Source organism: Phalangium opilio, unplaced genomic scaffold, assembly GCF_054372755.1.
Source record: "Phalangium opilio isolate 3A_F unplaced genomic scaffold, DU_Popi_V2 ptg000344l_1, whole genome shotgun sequence".
Lineage (NCBI taxonomy): Eukaryota > Metazoa > Arthropoda > Arachnida > Opiliones > Phalangiidae > Phalangium > Phalangium opilio.
In genome coordinates this window covers 1,473,186-1,495,917 of record NW_028324227.1, presented here as the reverse complement: position 1 = coordinate 1,495,917, position 22,732 = coordinate 1,473,186, and the positions used below count along the sequence as shown (strand labels likewise).

Here is a 22,732-nt window from a genome sequence, read left to right as displayed (position 1 = left end):
CCCTTATCGTTATTACCACTCCATCTTACCTCATTTCTCCCTGCTACCGAGGAGACGCGGGAAAGACAATGAGGACAACCAATCACAGGGCTCATTTTCCTCCTACTTGAAAATTAACAGCGCAGCGAGTGTCAGTGAAGAGCGAACAGTTTGAACTTTTAGCCGGGGCATGTCCGGTCGCTGGACTACATGTAGGCTGTTAGGTCGTGTAATGGTTTTAATTCCATTTATTTATTGTTTATGGAACAACTTTAATAGTGATGGGCACGGTGTTATAAACGATGGTCGACAGATTGAGAAAATTATATTAATTCAACGAGCAACCGAAGAAAGGTATTTAACTTTTTTCCTTAATTTCATAAGCCTTAGGCTAAAGTCAAATGCTTTTTTTTTTTTGTATGGTGAAAACTATACTTTGTCACGAAGACAATGGTTATATGGTGCCAAAATATAGGTGAATTATTTAATAATATTTAAAAATAAAACTAGACTGCTCGGGGCAGAATTTAAAATTGTAACAATGTCCACAACTAGGCTAGCGCGCATGCATGCCTCAGGTAGATACTCTTTCCGCTATACAGGGTGGAAACTTTCGACGGTAACCATTTCTCCTATCGCATGGATAATTCGTACTGGGACTACAGCCGCTAGCAGAAAAAATTAAATAGGTAGTCTTAATACCTGTAATTGACCAAAGACATGGTTACTGGATTTACAAGACACGTGTGTTAATGTTTAACAAGCAACATTAATTCTTCGTGTTTCGATATTTAATGGAAGTGATCGCGTATCAATTGTAGGTTTTTTGCGACTATCCATTAAAATTTTCTACTAGCGCCTGTAAATCCCGTTCAAATTATCCCCGCATAACGCCTATACATCGCGAGAAGTATCAAGATAGGTCGCCGTCGAAGGTTTACCACCTGTATATTATTCTTCATATGTAGCCTTATTTAGTGTTTAGTTTTCACAATCATTTACCATTAGTAAACTTCATAACCCATTACGTGAAACGTTGGGCTACGTTAAATTTTCCACGAGGAAAATAATTGAAAACCTTTTTACAAGTGGTTGTCTTAGAAATAAGTATAAGTCCAGTTTACATTCCTCAACTTTGTCTTTGACCTGACCTACCCCATCCCATTGACAACTATAAAGGGTTAGGAATTGCACCTTCTTCACCTCCAGCCCCGAATGCGGGTTATGAAACCAAATTTTGTTCAATCAACGTTGTATTACTCTCCTATAGTAGATTTACTGTTTTACAGTAGATGTTTTAATACTTGTTGACACGCTGCCCTCGTATCTTGAAACGGTAAATGAATAATCTAGGTAAGCGTTCAATGGAGAATTAGAATATATTTGAAATATCCCGTTTATGGGCCACCCCATTCACGGAGGAAGGTATTCGTCACCCCCAGGCGGTCAGCTCTTGAGTTTCGAGACTCTGTGTCTGTTCTATAGACTATAGTTACGGAATAAGCCGCGTTTAACTCCACCCTGAAAATGTCGTAATAGTTGTACAAGAGACGTCGGCGGCACCGTAAGTTCCTCTAAAGCGGTTGATTTCTCGGGTCTCGAACAAAAATTCTGGGAAGATCCGTAGCCGATGCTGTGATGCGGGGGTTTAGAAAAAAGGAACGATCTACGACGTCGTGCAATGTACAAGGCGCGTTATTTTGGTAGCTCGCGTCTGAGAAATGGAGTCGCTTTAAAATAAGGCAGATCCGCGCGGACCCCATACCCGATAGCGCGCGCCGGGCGCTGGCTTCTTTCCCCGCGTACAAAAACCCTCTAAAAATAATACTAGAGGCTTTTTTCCCCGGCCTTGTAGCGCGTGTAACGGCATCTTAAAGTAAAACCGGCGCTTTCTATAGGATGATTACCAATAACTTCTATTCGTAAGTATTCCCTTTTCCGATTTTACGGCTATTTGAACGCGAGGCTTAGCGATTTGACAGTTATAAGGGAAAGTGCGGCCGGCAGTCTCGTGTGTGAACGTACTTTTCCCTACGCTTTTTGCACCCTCTCCTCTATACTATCCCAATATTCAAAACCTAGGCTTAAGTTTTATGAAACGAAACAGTGGAAGCCCGTTACCTTTACACTTGTAATTAATTTTGTAATTGGTATAAAATTGCAAGCATTTTTTGTATAAATTGCGTGCCCGATGTTTCATTTCACCTATTATAAATTAAAGCGTGTATGAATTACAAATCCAACGATTCATGTAACCCGTCCCGACGTGGGGTCAAGTTACCTCAAACATTTCAGTGTGAATTCACGAAACATTCGGGATTAAATAATTATATGTTTGGCACTAATGACTGCTAGGTTTAAAGAACCTCATATTTTTTAAGCAGATCGACTTTCAATAAGAACAGAAACACAATTTCTCTTGAAAGTGTTTTTAGAAGAAAAAAAAATACAAATCATCACGGTTTTAGAGGTTTTAATTGTATTTACGTTTGAATTCAACCTTGACCCGATAGATACGAACCGTGGTTCCGTTAATTATATCAATATACTTCTCATATAGGCCCTGAGACATTCGCTCAATAGTCATATCTAACCTTAAATGAAACCAAAATTGCGAAAATCGGCTTTCTTTGAAGATTTATTTGCTTATTATCAACCCTTTACCATTTGTTAATTATTAAATAAATAATTAACAGAGGTTATTTCGTTATTGGAAAATCCGAATAATAAGTTAACCATTTATTTCCTACAAATAATAATTTTGCCTTATAAATTAATCGCTTCTTATCAGCGCCTTACCATTTATTATTAATTGAATAATAAAATTATTGATTTCCTTACGAAAAAATTGTAATAATAAATAACCAGTTATCTCGGTCAAAGTATTTTCATAATTTCGTGCCAAACGTAATTCGATCCCAGGCCCTAAAGACATCGTTAATTGGCAAAGAACATCAGTTTTTTTTTAAGCGGAACAAATTAAATTTCGAGCTTTGAGAGACAAGACTGAGAGAATTTTTATTTTTCATAACCAGTAATTAGGGTTAATAGGTTGATTTTGATAATGAGATAATGATGACACGTTCGTTCGTTTCCTTTCTTATAGTTTTTGTTTGGTTTTTTTTTTTTTTTTTTTTTTTTTTTTTTTTGGTAGCTAAATTCCTATTTTTAAATAGTCATTTTGTCCCCCCAAATAAAATGGTATAGCCTTAATTAAAAAAAAGTAGAATCTACCCTTACCATCTAAAGTAGTCTATTGTTAACAAAGTGTCGACATTGCTCAAGAGATCTGGCGAGTGTTTTTCTTTTATTTCTTTTATTCCGAGAGTCGTGTGTCGCTTTATTTCCTGAGTTTTTTTTTTTTTTTTTACTTCATAGGTGTAATATTTTTACATATAGACGTCACTTTAATTGCGGAAAGGAGCATTGAAATTTTCTCAGAAAAATTGCATTTTTTTCTCTCTATTGCGCCTATTTTTTATAAAAATGTTCTTAAGTCATTAATTTTAATACTCCTTGGATTTTTGACTTGCGCCAATTTATTTATTTTTTATCATGTGACTTGCTTGCCAATTTTCCTTCTTGTCTCCATTAAATAAAATTAAAAGTTAATTGCTTTGTTATATACGGCGTTTAATTTAAATTTGTATGAGGGCTATTTAGTTTCCTTATCGTTTTAAAATTAATATCATCTTGAAATGGCCTAATCACCGGCCTTAGATTGAATGACTAATATCAAGAAGCGATATCTAGTTTATTAGGGAGAAGGTATAAGATGCGCCATAGTCGCAGTCCCCCTTTCAAAATACAAGGGACGTAAAAGGAGACCGGGCTATTTCGCCTCTCCTCAGTCGGACAAATACGTATTTTTCGTCATTGGCCAATGAGATGCTGGTTGTAATTTAGAGGCGGGGATTAACTCCGGACCTACATTTGGACTGGAGATAAAGCTGGAAATGTGGCGAATTTAAACCTTCTCCCTAGTAAACTATATATCGCTTCTTGCTAATATATATAATGGTGTGAAAGAGATTCAGGAGTGTATGCCAACAAACAGTATATAGTAATAATGATTGCTAATTTACGAGAGAGTGGTTAAGATTTTTTAATTATTATTATTATTTGAAAGGGCTTGTAAAATCGTGAATATTTTAATTGGAAGTTGGAACCATGTTTCTATCTACAATATTTAAGAAAGTGTAATGAATTAACATAAATTACTGGAGACTACGTGCATGGAAAGTCCGTTGAATGATACTAGTCATCCAATAGAATTTTATGCCTTACGTCATCCGCTTCACAACACGTAGTCTCGCAAATATGCAATTCCAATTTAATAAATGTAAAAACTTTAAAGGGATACACTGGGCTATAATTTTTTGTTCTTGTTTTTAATCGAAACAGCGTAAATAAAAATGAATATATCAATTGGAACCATGTCTCTATCTACAATATTAAAGAAAATACCAGCAACTAAGTTTCCGTAATGAACACTACGCGTTAGGCTTCCCATTGAAGCACTGGGTGGTACCCCTATACCACATGACGGGATCGTTCAATAGGGTTACTGTCAGTGCTACTCGCTCGATAGAAATGCACCTCCGCATTCGTGACAATCCTCTCTGTAACACCCTGTATACTCTTAATGACTTTTTGCCTCAAGCTTTGTATAAAAACGTGCTTGTGACGGGCGGAAATTATCTAAGACACGAGAAATAGTGTATGATGTCATACATTTTTTCAATGCATATCGGGTTCTCAAAAACATTGGAGAGAAAAAAGCCAACTTATAGTAATAAGTAGGCAGATCTGTGTGTGGTCTTATATTAAAACGAATCTGTGCATTATTTTAACAAAAAATTATAATGGTATACATTTTGTTCGTCTCTTATTGACCGTAACTTTTTGTCACGTGACGTGTGGTGACGTAACCTGCTTTCTAAAAATTAAAGATGAACCCCCTTCCCCCATTAGTGGGGGTTTATCACAAACTAAGGGTGCGTTCTTAGGGTCAACCTTGAGTAAAAACCGCCCATGAACCTTGAAGTTATTGGCCCTTAAAAGGGGTGGTCCCCGGCCCAAAACAAGGACCTAATCAGAAATGTGAAACTCTTTTATTGTGTCACTGGCCAAATTGTTTCCGAGTTTCCGATTTAATGATTATTTATTTCCATATTAATTTTGTCTCGTTCTATTGGTGATTTATGCAAATGAGCATTTAATCCGAAGTAATTTGGACAGTGACGCGATAAGAGTTTTACAGCAATTGTTCATAGGACAATTTTACTCAGTTTGACCCAACCCTTTAATTTGTGATGGACTTTTAAAAAACCCCAAAAAGGACTAATAGCGTTTTCCTTTGGGTCCTCGCGGAGCGCTTCCATGGAGGAATAAAACTAGGAGATCCTATTCTTCAAATACAGTCTTTAACGAAGCTGGAAACTACTACTACCATTTTTATTGCTCCTTGGGAGCGCTCCACGAGGACCCAAAGGAAAACGCTACTAAAAAGAGAAATGAGAAGAAAATCTTGGCTTAGCCAAAATATTAGAATATCAAAAGCGAATTTTGCAAAACAGATATTGGCACTAAATTTAAGCACCCCCTTATGACGCTTAAGTTCTAGTGTTGGGATTTCGACTTTTTGAGTTCTCGTATCAATCGTTTCTAAAATTAATACTATGATCTCTTATTTGGCTACCCAGTAATCCTTTAGTATATATTTTATTCAAATATTGTAGCTCTTATAGATAACCAGAATTTAAATACTTCGGAAATTCCACTCGGTATGTGGGATTTACTTAGATAAATCTCAGGATAAGTCGTGATTCATACTAGATATATATTTTTTTCTTATTTATCCCCAAGAACAAATAAAATCAGCAATATTTCAAATTAAATTCCAACTATGCGTCATCTAGAATTTTATCAATTGACATGGGAAAAGGTGGTAAGTGTCAAAGAGCCTGTCAACTCCGTGTAATCGGTTTGCACGGTTGTACCTTAGTGGAGATAGGTGTGACGGAGTTCAATCTCCATGCCTATAACGTAGCCTCTGTACCCCCTTCTACTTCACATAAGTCCTCCCAGCATCCTATTCGTTTTGGTGGGGTCGTACGATACGAAATGCCCCCTGTGTCTCAACAATTGAAGGCAGGGGCATGCGCAAGGTAAGCTGGGAGACTTAAATCGCAACACAAGGAGGCCTGGAACATTGTTACTTAATCAATCCATCTCATCTCTCACGGTTTACCTTTGACTGTACTTAAAGCATTGCACGTAATCTTTAAAAGCCCCGCCCCCCCTCTAAATTGTGCTAAAATGTTTAGGCTTAGTCTACACGTAATCGTTGTACGGAGACTGTGGGAGTGATTAGCCCCTCGGTCATAGTTCAAAAATAGAAGTTGTTGCCCTCAAATAATATAAGACACTTATGCTATCTTGTTAGAAATACAAAAATAGTGAAGTTTGACGAATAATTTCCAAGAATGTTTGGCACCCATTTAGGCATAAATGACGATTCGCGGTATAGCTAATTGCGAGTCTGACGACTGCTGGCAATATATGAGATTATGATTTATTTTAGTTACGAGTTACGACAGATTCTTAAAAGTTGTCAGACTAAAAGATTTTATAATCCAGGCAAAGATTTGATAGCGTTTATCTTATCTATTTTATTTTAGACCAAGTTATGGATGGTTTTTGTGCAAGTTTAATTGATAAAAATAGGGAAGCTAAGGCGTATGAATACGGAAATGCTAAATCTCGTAATAGATGAAGTGGTTTTAGCCAATTGCGCTTGAATACGTATGTACAGACGTATTGAGTAAAAATACATGTTTTGACTCGAAATATAACGTTTCTTTGATCTTAAAGTAGTTGTTGAAGAAGATAAGCATTCTTTAGTTGCGCAAAGTATCAAAAATCTCAGGCTTAACTATAGATGTATCGGTTAGTTAGTAAATTACGGTATTCCTGATAGTGCTTTCAAATGATTCATACGCACAATGTCTTAAGCAAAATTTTCGTTAAGTTTAAAATCATGAAACCAAAGTCATTTTTTAAACGTGAAAACTTCTTTATGTGGAAGTAAGTTCGTTTTATCGCCGTGTTTTCTTTCTCAAAAATCACCCTAAATTGGCGTTCCAATTTGCCTCTATTTGAACATCGTGGGAATTTAGTTAAACATTAAAGATTACAATTACGTGTGAATTCAGGGACTTCAAAGTTTTTTTCCTAAAAAGTGAGGGATAGGTTATGGATAACGTTTCGTATATCAAACCATGATTGCTTGGAGCAATGATAAATATGGGCCAGGTGTAATTATGAAGAGGGTTCTGGTAAACACCTTAAAATGTTCAGGGATATCGGCCAAAATCAAGTCAGGGATAACCTGGAAAAGTCAGGGATTTGCAATGTAAACATTTCGTCCGAAACCTGCTTGATGTTGATCTTAATTTCTTATTAAACCCACGACCATGAAGTTATTAAGTGGCTTACTTAATCAAATTAATTCTGAAGGAAAAAAAATGTATAAAAGTTTTCCCTATGACTATTTTCGAAATTCAGTTAATTAGGAACCTTGTACGACACTAAAATCACGTCGTGTTCATGATTTTCAAATTAAGGGAATTACAAGTATTTATGTTCATAAGATATGTTCCATAAGTTTGTCACTGGTTACAAACTGGATCTTGTCCTCAAGTGACGTAGGTCATAGATTCGAGGTAAAGGCTTAATAATGCCAAGAAGTGATATCTAGTTTATTAGGGAGAAGGTATAGGATGCCTAAGTATTCGCGCGCCAAAGTCCCAGTCCCCCTTTCAAAATACAAGGGGGGGGGGACGTAAAAGGAGGCCGGGCTATTTCGCTACACTCTCCTCAGTCGGAAAATACAAGTAATTTTCGTTATCATTCGCGTCGCGCTGACGTGAGTTTTCAATAACCAATGAGATGCTGGTTGTAATTTAGAGGCGGGGATTAACTCCGGACAGGCTACGTTCGGACTGGAGATAAAGAGCTGGAAATGTGCAGGCGAATTTGTACCTTCTCCCTAATAAACTTGATATCGCTTTTTGGTAATGCAGACTAATCAGGAGTCAGGACTGCAAAATTAACCGATTGCATTCAATTCTCGCTTCCGTCGTTCTCGAACTAGGAAGTCTCTCAGTAGCATTACGAAGTATAGGTAGTGTCATACTTATGGAATTAACGTATCTTATAAACTTGTGGTTTAATTATTTACGGCTGTAAAATCGTCAAGAAACAACCTTGATATTTTCTGCCAATACCTTACTTTTACTCTTGAGTCTGAGATATCATTGACTGGGGATATAAAAGGATTTCCCTCTCCTTATTCATTTCTCATTCTCAAACCGCATACTGATTTGACGAGAGACACTTCCAGTTTTTTCCAGTCACAGCGGAGGCAATACTCCGACAAGTACCCCCTATTTTTTATCCTATTAATATAATCTCCGGGAATTTTCTAGTTTTTTAAACTTTAATCGGTCTTTTTTTTTTCTTCTTTGGCGTGTCTGACGTGTTTAACCAATATCGTTCTCGATTGCCTCTTTGTAGAATCTCGTCACTGAATTCTTGATTTTTGAATAAATTCAAGCGAAAGGACAGATTATCTCTGGGTAGTAATTTCCCAAAGCAACGATGGAGTTGACCTCACCAATAACCGAGTTTTTTGCGGAAAAGACCATATTCTTGACTGGTGCCACAGGTTTCATGGGAAAGGTATGTTCATTGTTTCTTCTTATCCGAATGAATAAATTATTTTATTTTTTGATTATTTGGGTCGCGTCGCGTTGCGTCGTGTTGCTCTTAAGTGGTTTGTAGAACATCAAAGATTGAAACTTTTAAACCCTTTTTAAAGGGAGAGTGAACTGGTTTGGCAACCATTTTTTACAGGGTTCATATAAACCTGGAAAACTCAGGGAAATAAATAGTTGACTATAAACTCAGGGAAATTTAGAATTTTTAATAAAATTTAGGGAAAACTCATGGAAATATATGGGAAAAACGTGGAAAACTCATGGAACTATATGGGAAAAAACCTTTCTGATATTTTAAATAATTATTCTGATGTTTCGAAATTTCAATTCAAAACCTAAGACTTTTTTATAATAATAAAAACGAAGGTAATACATATGACCAATTAGCGACCGGCTCCTGAATTCTTAGATGGATTATTATCAATTTTATAATAACGGCAATTTGTTTAAAATATGGCTAAGTCATTGATTTGCAAAATAGGGGGATAAGTTAAAGTCGAAGATAGGTCAGGGATATCAAACCATGATTTCTTCGAGCCAATGCTAAATATGAGCCCACGTGTGATGATGTGGGCTCTGGTAAATACCTTGAAATGGTCAAGGAATTTTGGAAAAATTGGTCAGGGACATAAGCTGGAAAAGTTAGGGATTTTCAATATAAAAATTTCGTCCTAACGTGCGTGAGTTTAGTTCAGTTCCAAACGGTTCTGAAGCTGAATTGCTATCGTTTCTCTATTTAACCTCATATTATATTCGGGTAACAGAAACACTCGGAAATAGTTTCCTGTAGTTTCTAGGTATTTATTATTATTTTTGTAATAGTAACGAATGTTCTCGGCCTAGTTAGTGTACAAGACTACTTTTTATGCGGAAGTGAACCCGTTCGGACGTCTTGGTTCCTTTTTTCTAGCCCAAATTTCCAATATGACCGCGAATGCAAAGCCAAAAACCAATATAGATCGTTAACCAGTTTACTGGATGCCTGTCAAACTGAAAATATCGGCAAAAACTTTAAAGCAAAAATAAAAAATAAAATCGTATGTTTTTAGTTACACTTTTATGCGGTCGCCATTTTGAAAGGCGACGCCAAATTTTTAATTTAAAAATAAGTCGGGATATTGTCAACCATTATATTTAATATTAGCATAAGTTCATAAGATATGTTCCATAAGTTTGTCACTGGTTACAAACTGGAGCTTGTTATGAAGTGATGTAAGTCATAGATTCGTGTAAAACGACGCCTGGTGGCTGGGGCGCTGTCAAAGGCTTTGTAAATCAGACTAAATAGGAAGATGGACTGCAAAATTAACCGAGTGTAGGACTTCAATTCTCTAGCATTAAGAAGTATAGGTAGTGATATACTTATAAACGTATGATATTAGTCAATTCGGTTAAAACGCTTTAATAGGTAAAGCGACTTATTTTGAGTGTACATAATCAGTCAAAATTTTTAATATTATAGACATTGATTAAAAAAAAAGCACCTAACCGGAAAAAACCTGTTTTTCTAACAAATAAGAACATTTATTGGCATAAAAGTACGAAATCTGATTCATTTTATATCCCGCTTCTCTGCATATCTTGAAAAAGCCAAATTTATCGGGATCTCTTGATAAAGGCAAGCGCACACCTATCGTCATCGGACGGACCGCACGTATCGCACGCATCGGATTTTATTATTATTACCATTGTTTCAAATGAGAACGCGCTCATCTGTCCGCATCGTACGTATCGGAGGTCGGCAATGCCGACGAGGATTCCCGATAGCGGCATACAATCCGTATGGTCCGTACGGAGCTAAGACAAAAATCGCTTAACGAATGCTCAAATTATGTGTTGATGAAAAATAAAATGGCACTCTTTTAAGATTAGGAAAACTTTCTAGGTTTATCACATTATTCCAAGAGAAAGGTGTTTCCGGTTATTAATTTAACAACTATAGCCATTATGGTAAACCTAGTTTGAAATTTTGCGCATTTTGAAAATTCCCGAGTATTCCGCCGCGCATGCTCAATTGCTCATACTCGCGTTCGGAATTTCGGAAATCCGAATGCTCCGAATTTAGTGTGCGCAGTTGAAGAAAATTATCCGATGCGTGCGATCCGTGCGGTCCGTCCGATGACGTTAGGTGTGCGCTAGCCTTAAGAAAACCTTTTTCAAGCTGCAATTACGCATACTTAGAAAGACCGGTGTTTAAATCAGCTAGGCCTATATGGCCATAATTTAAAATTGTCCTTTTTTAACTACATCGCTATTTAAGAATTTATTGTAAATTCGAGGTCGAAAAAAGTCTATTTATTGATGTTTTCACCATTTGTTTGTCTTTAAATTTATCTCCGAGGTCTGTGTTGTCATTTTAATGAGAATTCAAGCTATTTTAAATTATAATATCAATTGACAAGGTCAAGTTTTTCTTAAAAAAGGTGGCTAAGTACTTAATTTATCGTCTAAGCGAAATTTATTCACCCATGACGCTACCGAACACGTTTCTTTATAATCACGGTTTCTTTAGAATTCTTTTGACATTTATCAAGAATATACTCTTTTATTGGCAATAATATTTAACAGTATTGGACAATTTATTTTCGACGCTACGTCGTTTAACTCCTGCTTTGTCAAAATTCATGACAGAGTCAATTAAATTCGTTTGACCCCTGGGTCCCAACGATAATATAATTACCCCTTTCCCTTTGGAAATATTTAAATACTTCCTGGTATGGGAGTTTTGTAAAATTCAAATTGACTGGATTCAATTTAAAATAAATTCTTCCTCAAAATTTGAATATCGCCTCGACTTTCCTTTCTTAAATCAAAAGAGATTATTATACACACTATAATTAAGTAATGTGACGCAAATTACCTTTATAATTGTCGAAAGGAAAATGTCGAATATATAATATACGGTTTTAAATATCTTATTCATGATGTATTGAATAATTTTTGGAGAAATCATTGAAACCACATGTCAAGTCACTTCGTAACCAGTGACAAACTTATGGAACATATCTTATGAACTTATGGTTAGGCCTCTGTGTGAGACAGATAACGTAGTGGTTCGAAATTCTATTGAAAGACTACTATATTACCATCAGTCTACGTCACACTTAGGCCTAACGCGTAAGCTCCTGAAAATTAATTGCAGTTATGCCTACAATCAATCATTAAAACAAATGTTACAGCAACTTTAGAAATGCGCCAACTCGTAACTTTCTCTAAAACAATTAACTTTAAGACAGCTATGCAATTTTACTGCTTGGAATTTACTTTGAAATGGAGAAAGATAACTTCAAAGCGATGTTTCAAACTTAAATAATTGATCTTACATTTTCAGTGATGTCTTTAAGCATATTTTTAACAGTTAATTATCCTTAAGTATCTTGGTGCCACTACTTATATTGTGACACGCAATTTTCTCAAAGTTCATGACCCCTTATAGGAAAATTACACTCTGGAATTTGTTTTTATTTAGAATAACGATTATTTTAAAACGGAACTATGTGTCTGTTGTTGAAGAAAATATGGATTAATTTTAGCCTACGCGTTACACCAGGAATACATATAGCTACTGGGAATAACTGTGCCCTCATATCTCCCGTGTAAATTTCTACGAGGGTTTTGTGGGCCGGACTTGAGTACTTTCCGTCACTCCTCATAATTTTGAAGTCTTTCTAACTGTAATTTCATTGGTTAATAGCAACCCGAGACCAAGCTCATCACGCAGCGAGATAGATTATTCGTCACGCGTAACGATTAGGGTAGCTCTTCTCATAAAATCCGCCTAGATACGTAGAGAAAATGGTTGGTTACACAATTATTCTTATAAGCTGTATGTATTCCTGTTTAGACCTGTATATTAAGAGAATGACGTCAGCTTGCTGCTGGAAACATATATTAAACTCTTCCCAAACCCTCTGGCATTATTGCCTAACAGGAAATCTTAATTGCTTTTATTTTCTTTAATATTGCAGATAAACACTTCGTTTAATTTGAAATATTAATTATTTTACGCGCTATTTTGTAAAAAAGAAAAAGAATGAATTTCGTTTAACGCTGTTCTTCTTTCGTTTACTCTTTTTAGGTCCTTGTGGAGAAATTACTACGATCATGCCTGAAGATCCGCAAAATTTACGTTTTATTAAGGAGCAAACAGGGTCAAACGCCCATGGAAAGGAGGGATCAAATGCTTCAGTCTCAAGTCTTCGATCGCCTCCGCGAACTTAATCCGTGTCCGCTCAACAAAGTAGTGGCCGTTCAGGGGGACATCAGCTCCCCCGATTTGGGTCTGTCTCCCGAAGACATGGAGGCCCTTGTTAACAGCGTCGCGGTAATCTATCATTCAGCAGCTACCGTCAAATTTGACGAAACACTGAGGTAAAGAAAGAAACGATTATACGGTTGTCGCGCAGTTATTCTCCTCTATAGCCTAAGTTCATAAGATATGTTCACCATAAGTTTGTCATTGGTTACAAACTGGAGCTTGTCATGAAGTGACGTATGTCATAGGTTCTCGTAAGCGACGCCTGGTGAGGCGCTGTCAAAGGCTTAGTGCAGACTAAATAGGAATATGGACTGTAAAATTAACCACCACCGTGTGTAGTACTTCAATTCTCGCTTGTCGTTCTCGAACTAGCTCGAGCATTACGAAGTACGAACTTGTATATGAAGTGACATACCTATGGAACATATCTTATAAACTTATGGCCTAACTAGCTAAGCTACCCGGCGTTTTCCTCAGTCGGATAATACGTAATTTTCGTTATCATTCGCGTCGCGCTAACGTGAGGTTTCAAGAACCAATGACATGCTGGTTGTAAATTAGAGGCGGGGATTAACTCCCGACAGGCTACGTTCGGACTGGAGATAAAGAGCTGGAAATGAGGCAATTTAAACCTTCTCCCTAGTAAACTAGATATCGCTTCTTGATGATAAATAGGAAATAACATCAGAATATAATAATATTACAAAATATTGTAAAATATAGGCTGAGCAGTTAAAATTGTTCTTTATTTATTAAACAATTGTTTCCCCTTTGTGTATTATAATTGCAGAGTATCTGTACAGATGAATTTAATGGGTACAAAACACGTGGTAGACGTCGCCAAGAAATTCCCCCTTCTCCAAGTAAGTCTCGATATATATTTTATTGTAATAACTAAACCAGGCTAAACGTAACGTTTTACCTGTCGCGTGATACGGGCAAAGATAAAAAAGTTTATAAGTCGTTTATTTATAAGATAAGAATTGACCTATTCAATTTTTGAGCTGAATGCCCTTAGGGGGAGTATGAGTTTTAGCGTCTGGTAAGTATATGGCTTCCTCCTCGAAATAGTCCCGGTTTGGCTTCAATTTCTAAAAGCATCCTTCCTTCTCTACGTCATAAAACGTCTCTTCCTCCAGTCAGCTCTTTTTGGAGGAATTAACTGAAGGAGTTGGGAGGATAAGAGCCCGAATTAAAATTTAAATGTTAATTATTTTGGTCGTAAAATATTGTTTTTACATCATCTACAAAATTTTCTGTTCTTTGAACACGATGGTTTGCCCCTTGGGTCTTCCGCGGTGGAAATATTCCAATGGACACTCTCCCCGTATCATGCCCAACGGTCCTATAATTCCTGTAAAATCCTAAGCATGTTAAGGTTAAAACACAAAAAGGAGAAACTATTAACGAAATATTTATAAAGTCAATCTTATGTAAATGAATAGTCCTTATACTTCCTTTGTCCCTTGCTCCCCCAATATAGACTCGTTTTAACTTAGAAGGACGAATGAATTAGAACTCGTATAAAAGTAATTTAAACGTGTATATCTCGAATTGTCGGTATGTGTGACCCCACTCTTTCCATTTTAAAAAAAACTATATATTTATAAATACACGTACAGCTCGAGGGCATATAATATATAACCAAGGGTTTTAAATGGAGTAATAATAGTTCACTCAACCGTTAGAGAGGTTTTTTTATCGCAACTAAGAATGAAAATTGCTAATTTGATATATACATACAGTAGTCAACTATTTAGAACGTCTAATGACGCAGAAGGCTTGAACGCGATAGAAGCATTAGCTAGCGTATCTTGGCCACGCTAACCCTCCCTCCCCTATTGACTCTTCGTTTGGTTATGGGTCGTTGGGCTTTAAAATGAACAATTTCTATTCAATCTCCGGTGTGCAGCTATGACCCGTATCTGCGCCGTAATGGATATATAATAATCTCAAGAACCCATTTAAGACTTGAGAATATATGAATAGACATTTTATGTTTCAATGAGTTCTCTTTTGCGCTGGGTCGTTATCCGGTTCCCAATTGAGTAATTTCTTTCCCATATATGGCAACGTCATAACCAGCTAGCTCTTACCTTAGTGATACCCCCCCCCTTCCTTATGGCGCAAGGGATATAACCTAAAAGTGGGTGCCCCGCCCCTGTGCGTTGGTTTCTCTGCAAGTAAATAATGGAATGGTCTATAGAAAGCTTTAGTGCATAAGTTGCCCTCTTCGGACTATAAGAGGCATTGTAATGAACACCGCCATAAGCTATAGGTGCGCCTTTGTTTAGTGGTCGTCATTTCCTATATCGTTACCCCTTCATAGCCTTGACCCAGAAATGGGGGGGGGTAGTTTGGTCAATCCTGCATTGGTAGAGGGAACCCTATGTATTGCGTGACTTCTCGAGACATAATGGGAATGTATCAGACAAGGTGTTCAATAGGGAACCTTGATATCAAACAAATCTAACGCCAAAAATAAATTAAGAACCATAATTATGGGCTGAAATTATTGAAGCAAAGATTCCGACGTCCCTATTCACCTAAATAAAGGAACCAATGGGACCGTGTCCATAAGCTTACAATAAAGTTTCTTGAAATCGTTCTTACTAGTCATTTTCATTTGCTAAATTAAATGTCCAATTAAAAAACTGAGAACGTTCAAAGATAGAATTGGGATGTAAATGCAAATGTTTAAGCACATGGAAGCCTCTGTTCATATAATTTCAGAGTTCAGTTACTTCCGTGTAGTTCAAACTCAGTTCGATTTGTTTCTATTCTTTTCTTAGAGCTTCGTTCACGTATCAACGGCATATTGCAACTGTGATAGGTATTTTGAAATTTTCCAATTTATTCAACAAGCGAAAATTTAAATATAAACCGAATTTCTTTGATTAGGGACGAAATAGACGAGATAGTCTACCCACCCCCAGTGCCTCCTCAATTCGTCATGGATAGTCTTCAGTAAGAGTCAAAATGTCGCAGTGTTAACTTAAAATCCTGTCATACTTAATAATGGGACACGTTTTTCGTTGCAGGTGGATGGATGATACGCTCCTGGAAAAGATTACCCCGAGGTTAATAAAAGGGAGTAAGTCATCATACGAATAATTATTTTATTAATTAATTATTTCTGAGTATTGAAGTATAAATTTTTGTTTTTATTTTGTTTTTTTGTCAGGGCCCAATACCTACACTTTCACGAAAGCCCTGGCAGAAAGCTACCTGAGCGAACACGCTGGCTCTCTACCCATCGCCATAGTTAGGCCTTCCATAGTCACAGCCGGATGGAAGGAACCTTTCCAAGTAAGATGTGCTTTTGAACATTTAAGGGCTCTTTCATAGACTAGTCAAAAGGCCCTTCAACCCCTTATTGTACCATTTAATGTAAACAGTTTTTCCTTTATAGGGTTGGATTGACAATTTAAACGGACCAACCGGAATGTATGTGGCGGTAAGTTTTATCTTAAAAGTGTTCTACGTTAATAACGCGTGTGATTATAATTGACGTATTATTTCTCGAAGGCGATTAAAGGAATTCTGCGCACCATGTTAATGGAACCCAATGTCATTGCCGACTACATACCCGTAGACGTCGTCATCAACTTGATGATCGCCGTCGCGTACGAAACTGCTCAAAATAGGTTCGTAATTTTTATAGGTCGGGTCAATCGGTAACGCGCTTCGAGGCGTGAACTTGATTGAACTTTTATTGGTTTTAGCTTTAACGGAATTAAAGTGTATAATTGCACGTCTGGTGGATTGAATTGCATGACGTGGAAGACGATGGAAGAGGTGACGTACGCCGCTATGTTGCGTCACCCCAGTACTGAAGTCTATAGATATCCCCTCTACAAGTCAACGGCCAGCCGGTGGGCACTCTTTGTGACGTCAATCGTACATCATTACATTCCCGCGTCTCTCGTCGATTTCTACTCGATCGTCAGAGGCAAAAAACCTCGGTAAGAAATTTTCGAGTCCTATTGTTGCGTCGTCTGTTCCTATCGTCGCGTCAAATCTTTTTCAATAAAGGAAGTTTTTGTAAAATTGCTAAGGAGGGTTTCAGGTGTCTATTGCGCGCCCCTTACAAGCTAATGATTGCCTATTTTTTTTTTTTTTTTGGTTTTTCGTTGCAGAATGATTAGACTTTATAATAAAATTCACAAAGCCGTTTCGAGTTTGGATAACTTCACTATGCATGAATGGAAATTCGTTTCGAATAATATGGTCGAATTAGGGAAAACATTAAGTGCCAGAGACCTAGAGGTAAGATGCTCCTACTTCATTGATTTAGGCCTATATGTTCTGAATGTCGCGACTGGCGTTTGGTCCAATGAGTGCGCCGCGAACGACACTATAACCAGGGAGAAAGAGGTAAGATCCAGAGTGTTTTGCCGCGGGGGTAGATTGACTTCTTCTGTCACGCGTGTCACACGCGATAATAACATCGATAGTTGCAAGGAACTGCCAAATGTCATTTGATCTTAACTTTATATCGATTCCTTAGGGGCATTCCAATGTTTTATCCGACGTTTAAAATTAATTATTATAATTAACATATTTTTTCTTCAGATTTTTGACTTTGATATTAAGACTTTGGATTGGTCCGACTACATGAATAATTACGTCTTGGGAATCCGAAGATTTATTCTAAAAGAAGACGAAGCTACGCTTCCAGACGCCAGGAAAAGTCTCAAATCGTAAGTATTATGATAGATATATATCAGGGCCCCCAGAGGTCCTATATTTAAAACTGTCCTATAAAATCCTATAATTTTGGTTAAAATCGCCAAAAATCCTATAATTTTGAAATTTGGGCGAATTCTAAGCAAGCCATCGGTTAAACCAGGGTTCGGGTCATGAAATGGGGATGTTTCCCTCGTATTGTAGCTTAACTAGTTAAAAATAGCTCGGTATATTATGGTTCTGATAACAGAACGTTCAGTGTGCACCACCATTTATTTTAGTGTCCTATATAATTCTATTATTCTGGAAGCCCCTGTTTGTCACAGCCCTAAGTTTTTAGTATGGTTAGATGGGGGGCAAATAGGACTATAACATACTCAAACGGCATACCCGTGTCTCTAGTAATAGAACCAGAGCTATGAACCTCCAAAATTGGGTCTAATGCTTTTCCTATGGAGGGGTTGTTTGTTTACGTTTTGCTTAATTACTCGGCCCCTGTTTGTCATAACCCTACGTTTTTAGTATGGTTGGATGGGGGACAAATTGGACTATAACATACTCAAAGGACATCCCCGTATCTCTAGTAGAACCAGAGTTACGAGCCTCCAAAATTGGGTCAAATGCATTTCCTATGGAGGGGTTTGTTTGTTCACGTTTTGCTTAATTACTCGGCCCCTGTTTGTAGTAGCCCTACGTTTTTAGTATGGTTAGATGGGGGACAAATTGGGCTATAACATACTCAAAGGACATCCCCGTATCTCTACCAGAAACAGAGTTACGAGGCTGCAAAGTCGGGTCTAATGCAATTCCTATGGAGGGGTTGTTTGTTTACGTTTTGCTAAATTACTTGGCCCCTGTTTGTCGTAGCCCTAAGTTTATAGTATGGTTGGATGGGGGACAAATTGGACTATAACATACTCAAAGGGCATCCCCGTATCTCTAGCAGAAACAGAGTTACGAGGCTGCAAAGTCGGGTCTAATGCAATTCCTATGGAGGGGTTGTTTGTTTACGTTTTGCTTAATTACTCGGCCCCTGTTTGTCGTAGTCCTAAGTCTTTATTATGGTTGGATGGGGGACAAATTGGACTATAACATACTCAAAGGATATCCCCGTATCTCTAGTAGAAACAGAGTTACGAGGCTGCAAAGTCGGGTCTAATGCTATTTCTATGGAGGGGGTTTGTTTGTTTACGTTTTGCTTAATTACTCGGCCCCTGTTTATCGTAGCCCTACATTTTTAGTATTGTTAGATGGGGGACAAATATGACTATAACATACTCAAAGGGCATCCCCGTATCTCTAGTAGAAACAGAGTTACGAGCCTCCAAAGTTGGGTGTAATGCTATTCCTATGGAGGGTATGTTTTTGAACATTTTGTTTAATTACTCGGCCTTTGTTTGCAGTACTGGTTCTTTAAAAATATTAAAATTAATATTTTAGTGTCCTATATAATCCTATAATTCTGGAAAAACGTCCTATAAAATCCTATATTTTCATGAAAAAAGTCCTATAATTCCTATAAATATTTTCAAAATTCGGCTGGGGGCCCTGATATATTATATTCCGAGGCTATATATTATCTTCAACAAGGCGAGGTTATTTATTATAAGACCACTAAGGGTGTCGAATCATAATTAATATTATTTATAGCCTATCGAAGTGAATTTTTAGCTCTTCCGGGTGGCAGACTGCGTTCGTTCGTGGCTTCAATTCTTAGCTGATTCTTAGGTTTTTGATAATTGAATTCTTTAATGCAGATTATACTTGAAGACGCAGTTCTTCAATTTGGTTGTGGCGGTGTTTCTATTTCGAATAGCCATTCTCAAGTCCAGCGCTCTACGGAAAGCGTGGTACAGCCTGGTCTCTTATCTTTTGAAACTCTATAGCACCATACTCTCCATCGCGCTCGTTTAACCCTTAAATTATTATTATTATAATAAAAAATATTATTGACAATTTTTTTCTTATAATATAAACGCGTTTTAAAAAAAAAGAAATCTAACAACCGAACTTTAAAAGGAAAAATAATAAAGACGCGGCCAACTAATTAACTAACACCATCATCAAACGGATGATAACGTTTTAAAAGTGGATTAATTAATTAATTAATTAATTAATAGGTTTAGACGAAATCTATTAAAATAAATAATTAATAAACGCGCGCCAATCAACGGAACGGTTTTTCATGACGCGATTACTAAACGGTCAAACCAAAACACCCAAAATGATTTTTTACAGATTATCGTAACATATATTTAAGTATAAAGGAAGATTGCGGGTTAATGACGTATTAAGTAATTAATATCTTAATTTAAATTAAACTTTGTTTATGTACAGTAGAAGATTCGACTTACGGGCCTCTTTATTAAGCAGTTGCGTCACGCGTCAACATACTAGGGTTACCAATTGATTCCCACAGCCATCTGACGTCATCTACTTCACAGATAGGTCTAATTTAATTCCTATCTTCTTTAATACATACATTGATAGTTTTCAGTTTGAAATAATCATTATTTCAAATAAAAACAAATAACTTTCCCGCAATTTTCCTTTAAGGGGTCGTGAACTCTGAGAGAAATTGGTCTTATTCGCCATCCACGTGCTACTAAGTAATTAGTGGCACGTCAAGGATACTTAAGGCTAATTAAATAACTGTTAAAATATGCTTAAAAACAATAATTTAATTACGATTAATTATCGAAGTTTGACCTGAACTTTGCTTTCTCTATTTTTCGAGTAAAATTCGCATTATTGCTGTGCCGTCTTAATTTTAATGGTTTTTTCGAGTTGACGCGTGATTAAGGCGGCTTTAACGGTTAGTTTTAATTGTTTTTAATCATTTTTAACAGCGATTAACTTGAATTAATTGACAATAACAATTAATTCCTCGAGTTCACCGATCAATGTTTCATCTCTCTAAGTACTATTATAATATAACTAACTTGGATTCTTCCTATATACTCACACACACACAAATTTCTTCTGTGTTTTTGTTTTTTGTCGTTTTTAAGGTTTAAGAAAAAAAAAACAAAAAAACGAATCGTAATTTATTGAAATATTAATCTTTTTACAATATTTTTCTACCCATGGTGGCGATTAATAATATAATATATGATCGTCCTAAACGTTTTTTCTACTGCTACCGAGTTCGCCGCGATCGTGCCTGAAACAGAAACGTTAATCATTCACGATTCGCGCTATATATTTAGGCCAATGTTTCAAATATTATATAAAAAAAAAGCATAACGACACTATTATTAAATTAACCACAATGTATTGTTCTTATTTTTAATTTTTATTTTAATTTTTCTTCCACTCAATTTCAAAGTATTTCCCCCTCATCGCTGAGTTGTTAAAAAAAAAAAGGCGTACTGATGGCTTTATATATAATTAAATAGGATATAATAATATATAAATATAAGAAAGATTTACTATAGGCGCGAGGCTTAGCGAATAAATAGCTGTTAATAATTAATAATATAACTATCAAAGTAATTTTTATAAATAGTCTTTCGAAATTTTTCCACCCCCTTCCTATAATAGGCCAAAAAATATATAGCGAAATAATTAACGTATATATATATTAGGATGTAGGCCTAGAAGTTCGGTAAATGAAATGAAGTAAATCATTACGGGATTGTACGGCTAATTCTCTCCTTTGAACAATTACGTTCGACAGATGGAGCTCAATAATTCTCATTGTCTTTATTGAACACGTGTTTCACTTGTCGCGCGTTGTTGTTCTTACGGTGAAGATATGACAGATTGCTTCGAGAGACAATAGTGAAGGAAAATTAAATTGCGCAATGCTACTACTGGACTATTATCCAGAATCAGGTTCGGTAGCGAAAAACAAGACCAGTATTTTTGAAAGGTTCGTGAATTTCAATGAAGTTACAATTGAATTAAGTGAAATCACTTGAATTCGCACGCAATACCACGTGAAATAAAATTTTTGGAAATCAGCGGTGAATTCGCGTTCAAAAAATACTCTTATCGTGAATTAAAGCGAGTATCGGCTGTGGTTTAGTTCAAAGAAATGCCACTAGATGCTCCCATAATCGAGGGGTGGAGGTAACTGGCCCTCTAGGCTTATCAAAGGCTAGTTTTAGCTCCGCCCTCCTGGACGGGTGCCGATTTGCTCCTGCCTTTAGTAAGGTAAAATTTCTGCGCAGACGATCAGCAGCCACAATGTTTGGGGTGCAACAGGAGCCGACATTTGCTTTAAGCGCGCGAATGTTTTTCAAAAGTAACTTGCAATTCGCTCCGGAGAACATTTTGCGTATATGCGTGGATTCAGAACGTGCCACCGTAACCCTGACTGATTTACTTCATAAGTAATGAACTTCTAATTAGAATAATATAAAGACACGACTTTCAAACGCCGTACCAGAAGTCTTTTACCCGATTAATCATTAATTAAATGTTTTAGCGATAATCGGTTTGTAAAAGGACAATATGGCGGGGTTTTTTTTTCTCCTTCCCAAAAACGTAAAAAATACGTACGGTATTAACGAGTTTTAAACTTATCTCTTGGCTCATTCAAAGTTTAAACTAATTAAAATTCAAATAAGAAATGATTATTATATAGTTGCCTTAAGCGACTGAAACGCGGTTGAAAACGAACGAGTTCGAAGATTAAACCCGTAAGTAACGTAGCACGCGCGGTTTTTGCTTAAAAAGAATTGAAGCAACTATGCATTGTTAAACAAAAAAAACTTAACTAAAATTTTAAGATAATGGGTTAGCCGGTATCTCGACAGATTTTTCGACACGGATTTAGTCCGTCCTCATAATTGTGTGCTAAACATTTTATTTTTTGGGTTTTTTTCCCTCAACTAAATACAAAAACCAATAAATAAAATAAAACAATTTGCTTCTTAATATTTGCTTCATTTATTTTGTTTTACCTAGAATTTATTCTTTTTAATCGAAAGAGCGTTTAAAATAATGAAAATATCATATATGTTCGTCCAATAGAGGCACTTCTAGTGAGTGCTACACGGAGAAGCCTATCGCTCGT

General features: G+C 36.5%; 1 protein-coding gene across 4 annotated transcripts; it reads left to right on the top strand.

Moving 5' to 3' along the window:
• Positions 1 to 146: 146 nt before the first annotated feature.
• Positions 147 to 22,593, top strand: LOC149609982 (fatty acyl-CoA reductase 1-like). Of its 4 annotated transcripts, none has more exons than XM_089859773.1 (14): positions 147 to 333; positions 8,560 to 8,724; positions 12,841 to 13,133; positions 13,811 to 13,883; positions 15,813 to 15,853; positions 15,922 to 15,987; positions 16,062 to 16,114; positions 16,205 to 16,329; positions 16,433 to 16,477; positions 16,549 to 16,667; positions 16,746 to 16,985; positions 17,160 to 17,289; positions 17,596 to 17,723; positions 19,467 to 22,593. In XM_089859773.1, the coding sequence occupies exons 2-14, from the start codon at positions 8,644 to 8,646 to the stop codon at positions 19,621 to 19,623; spliced, it is 1,551 nt and encodes a 516-aa protein (XP_089715899.1). In that variant the 5' UTR covers positions 147 to 333; positions 8,560 to 8,643; the 3' UTR covers positions 19,624 to 22,593. The 4 variants fall into 4 exon arrangements, with proteins under 4 accessions (XP_089715899.1, XP_089715896.1, XP_089715900.1 ...); XM_089859770.1 differs by lacking the exon at positions 147 to 333 and adding an exon at positions 1,463 to 1,901; XM_089859774.1 differs by lacking the exon at positions 147 to 333 and adding an exon at positions 8,349 to 8,422.
• The last annotated feature ends 139 nt before the right edge of the window (positions 22,594 to 22,732 follow it).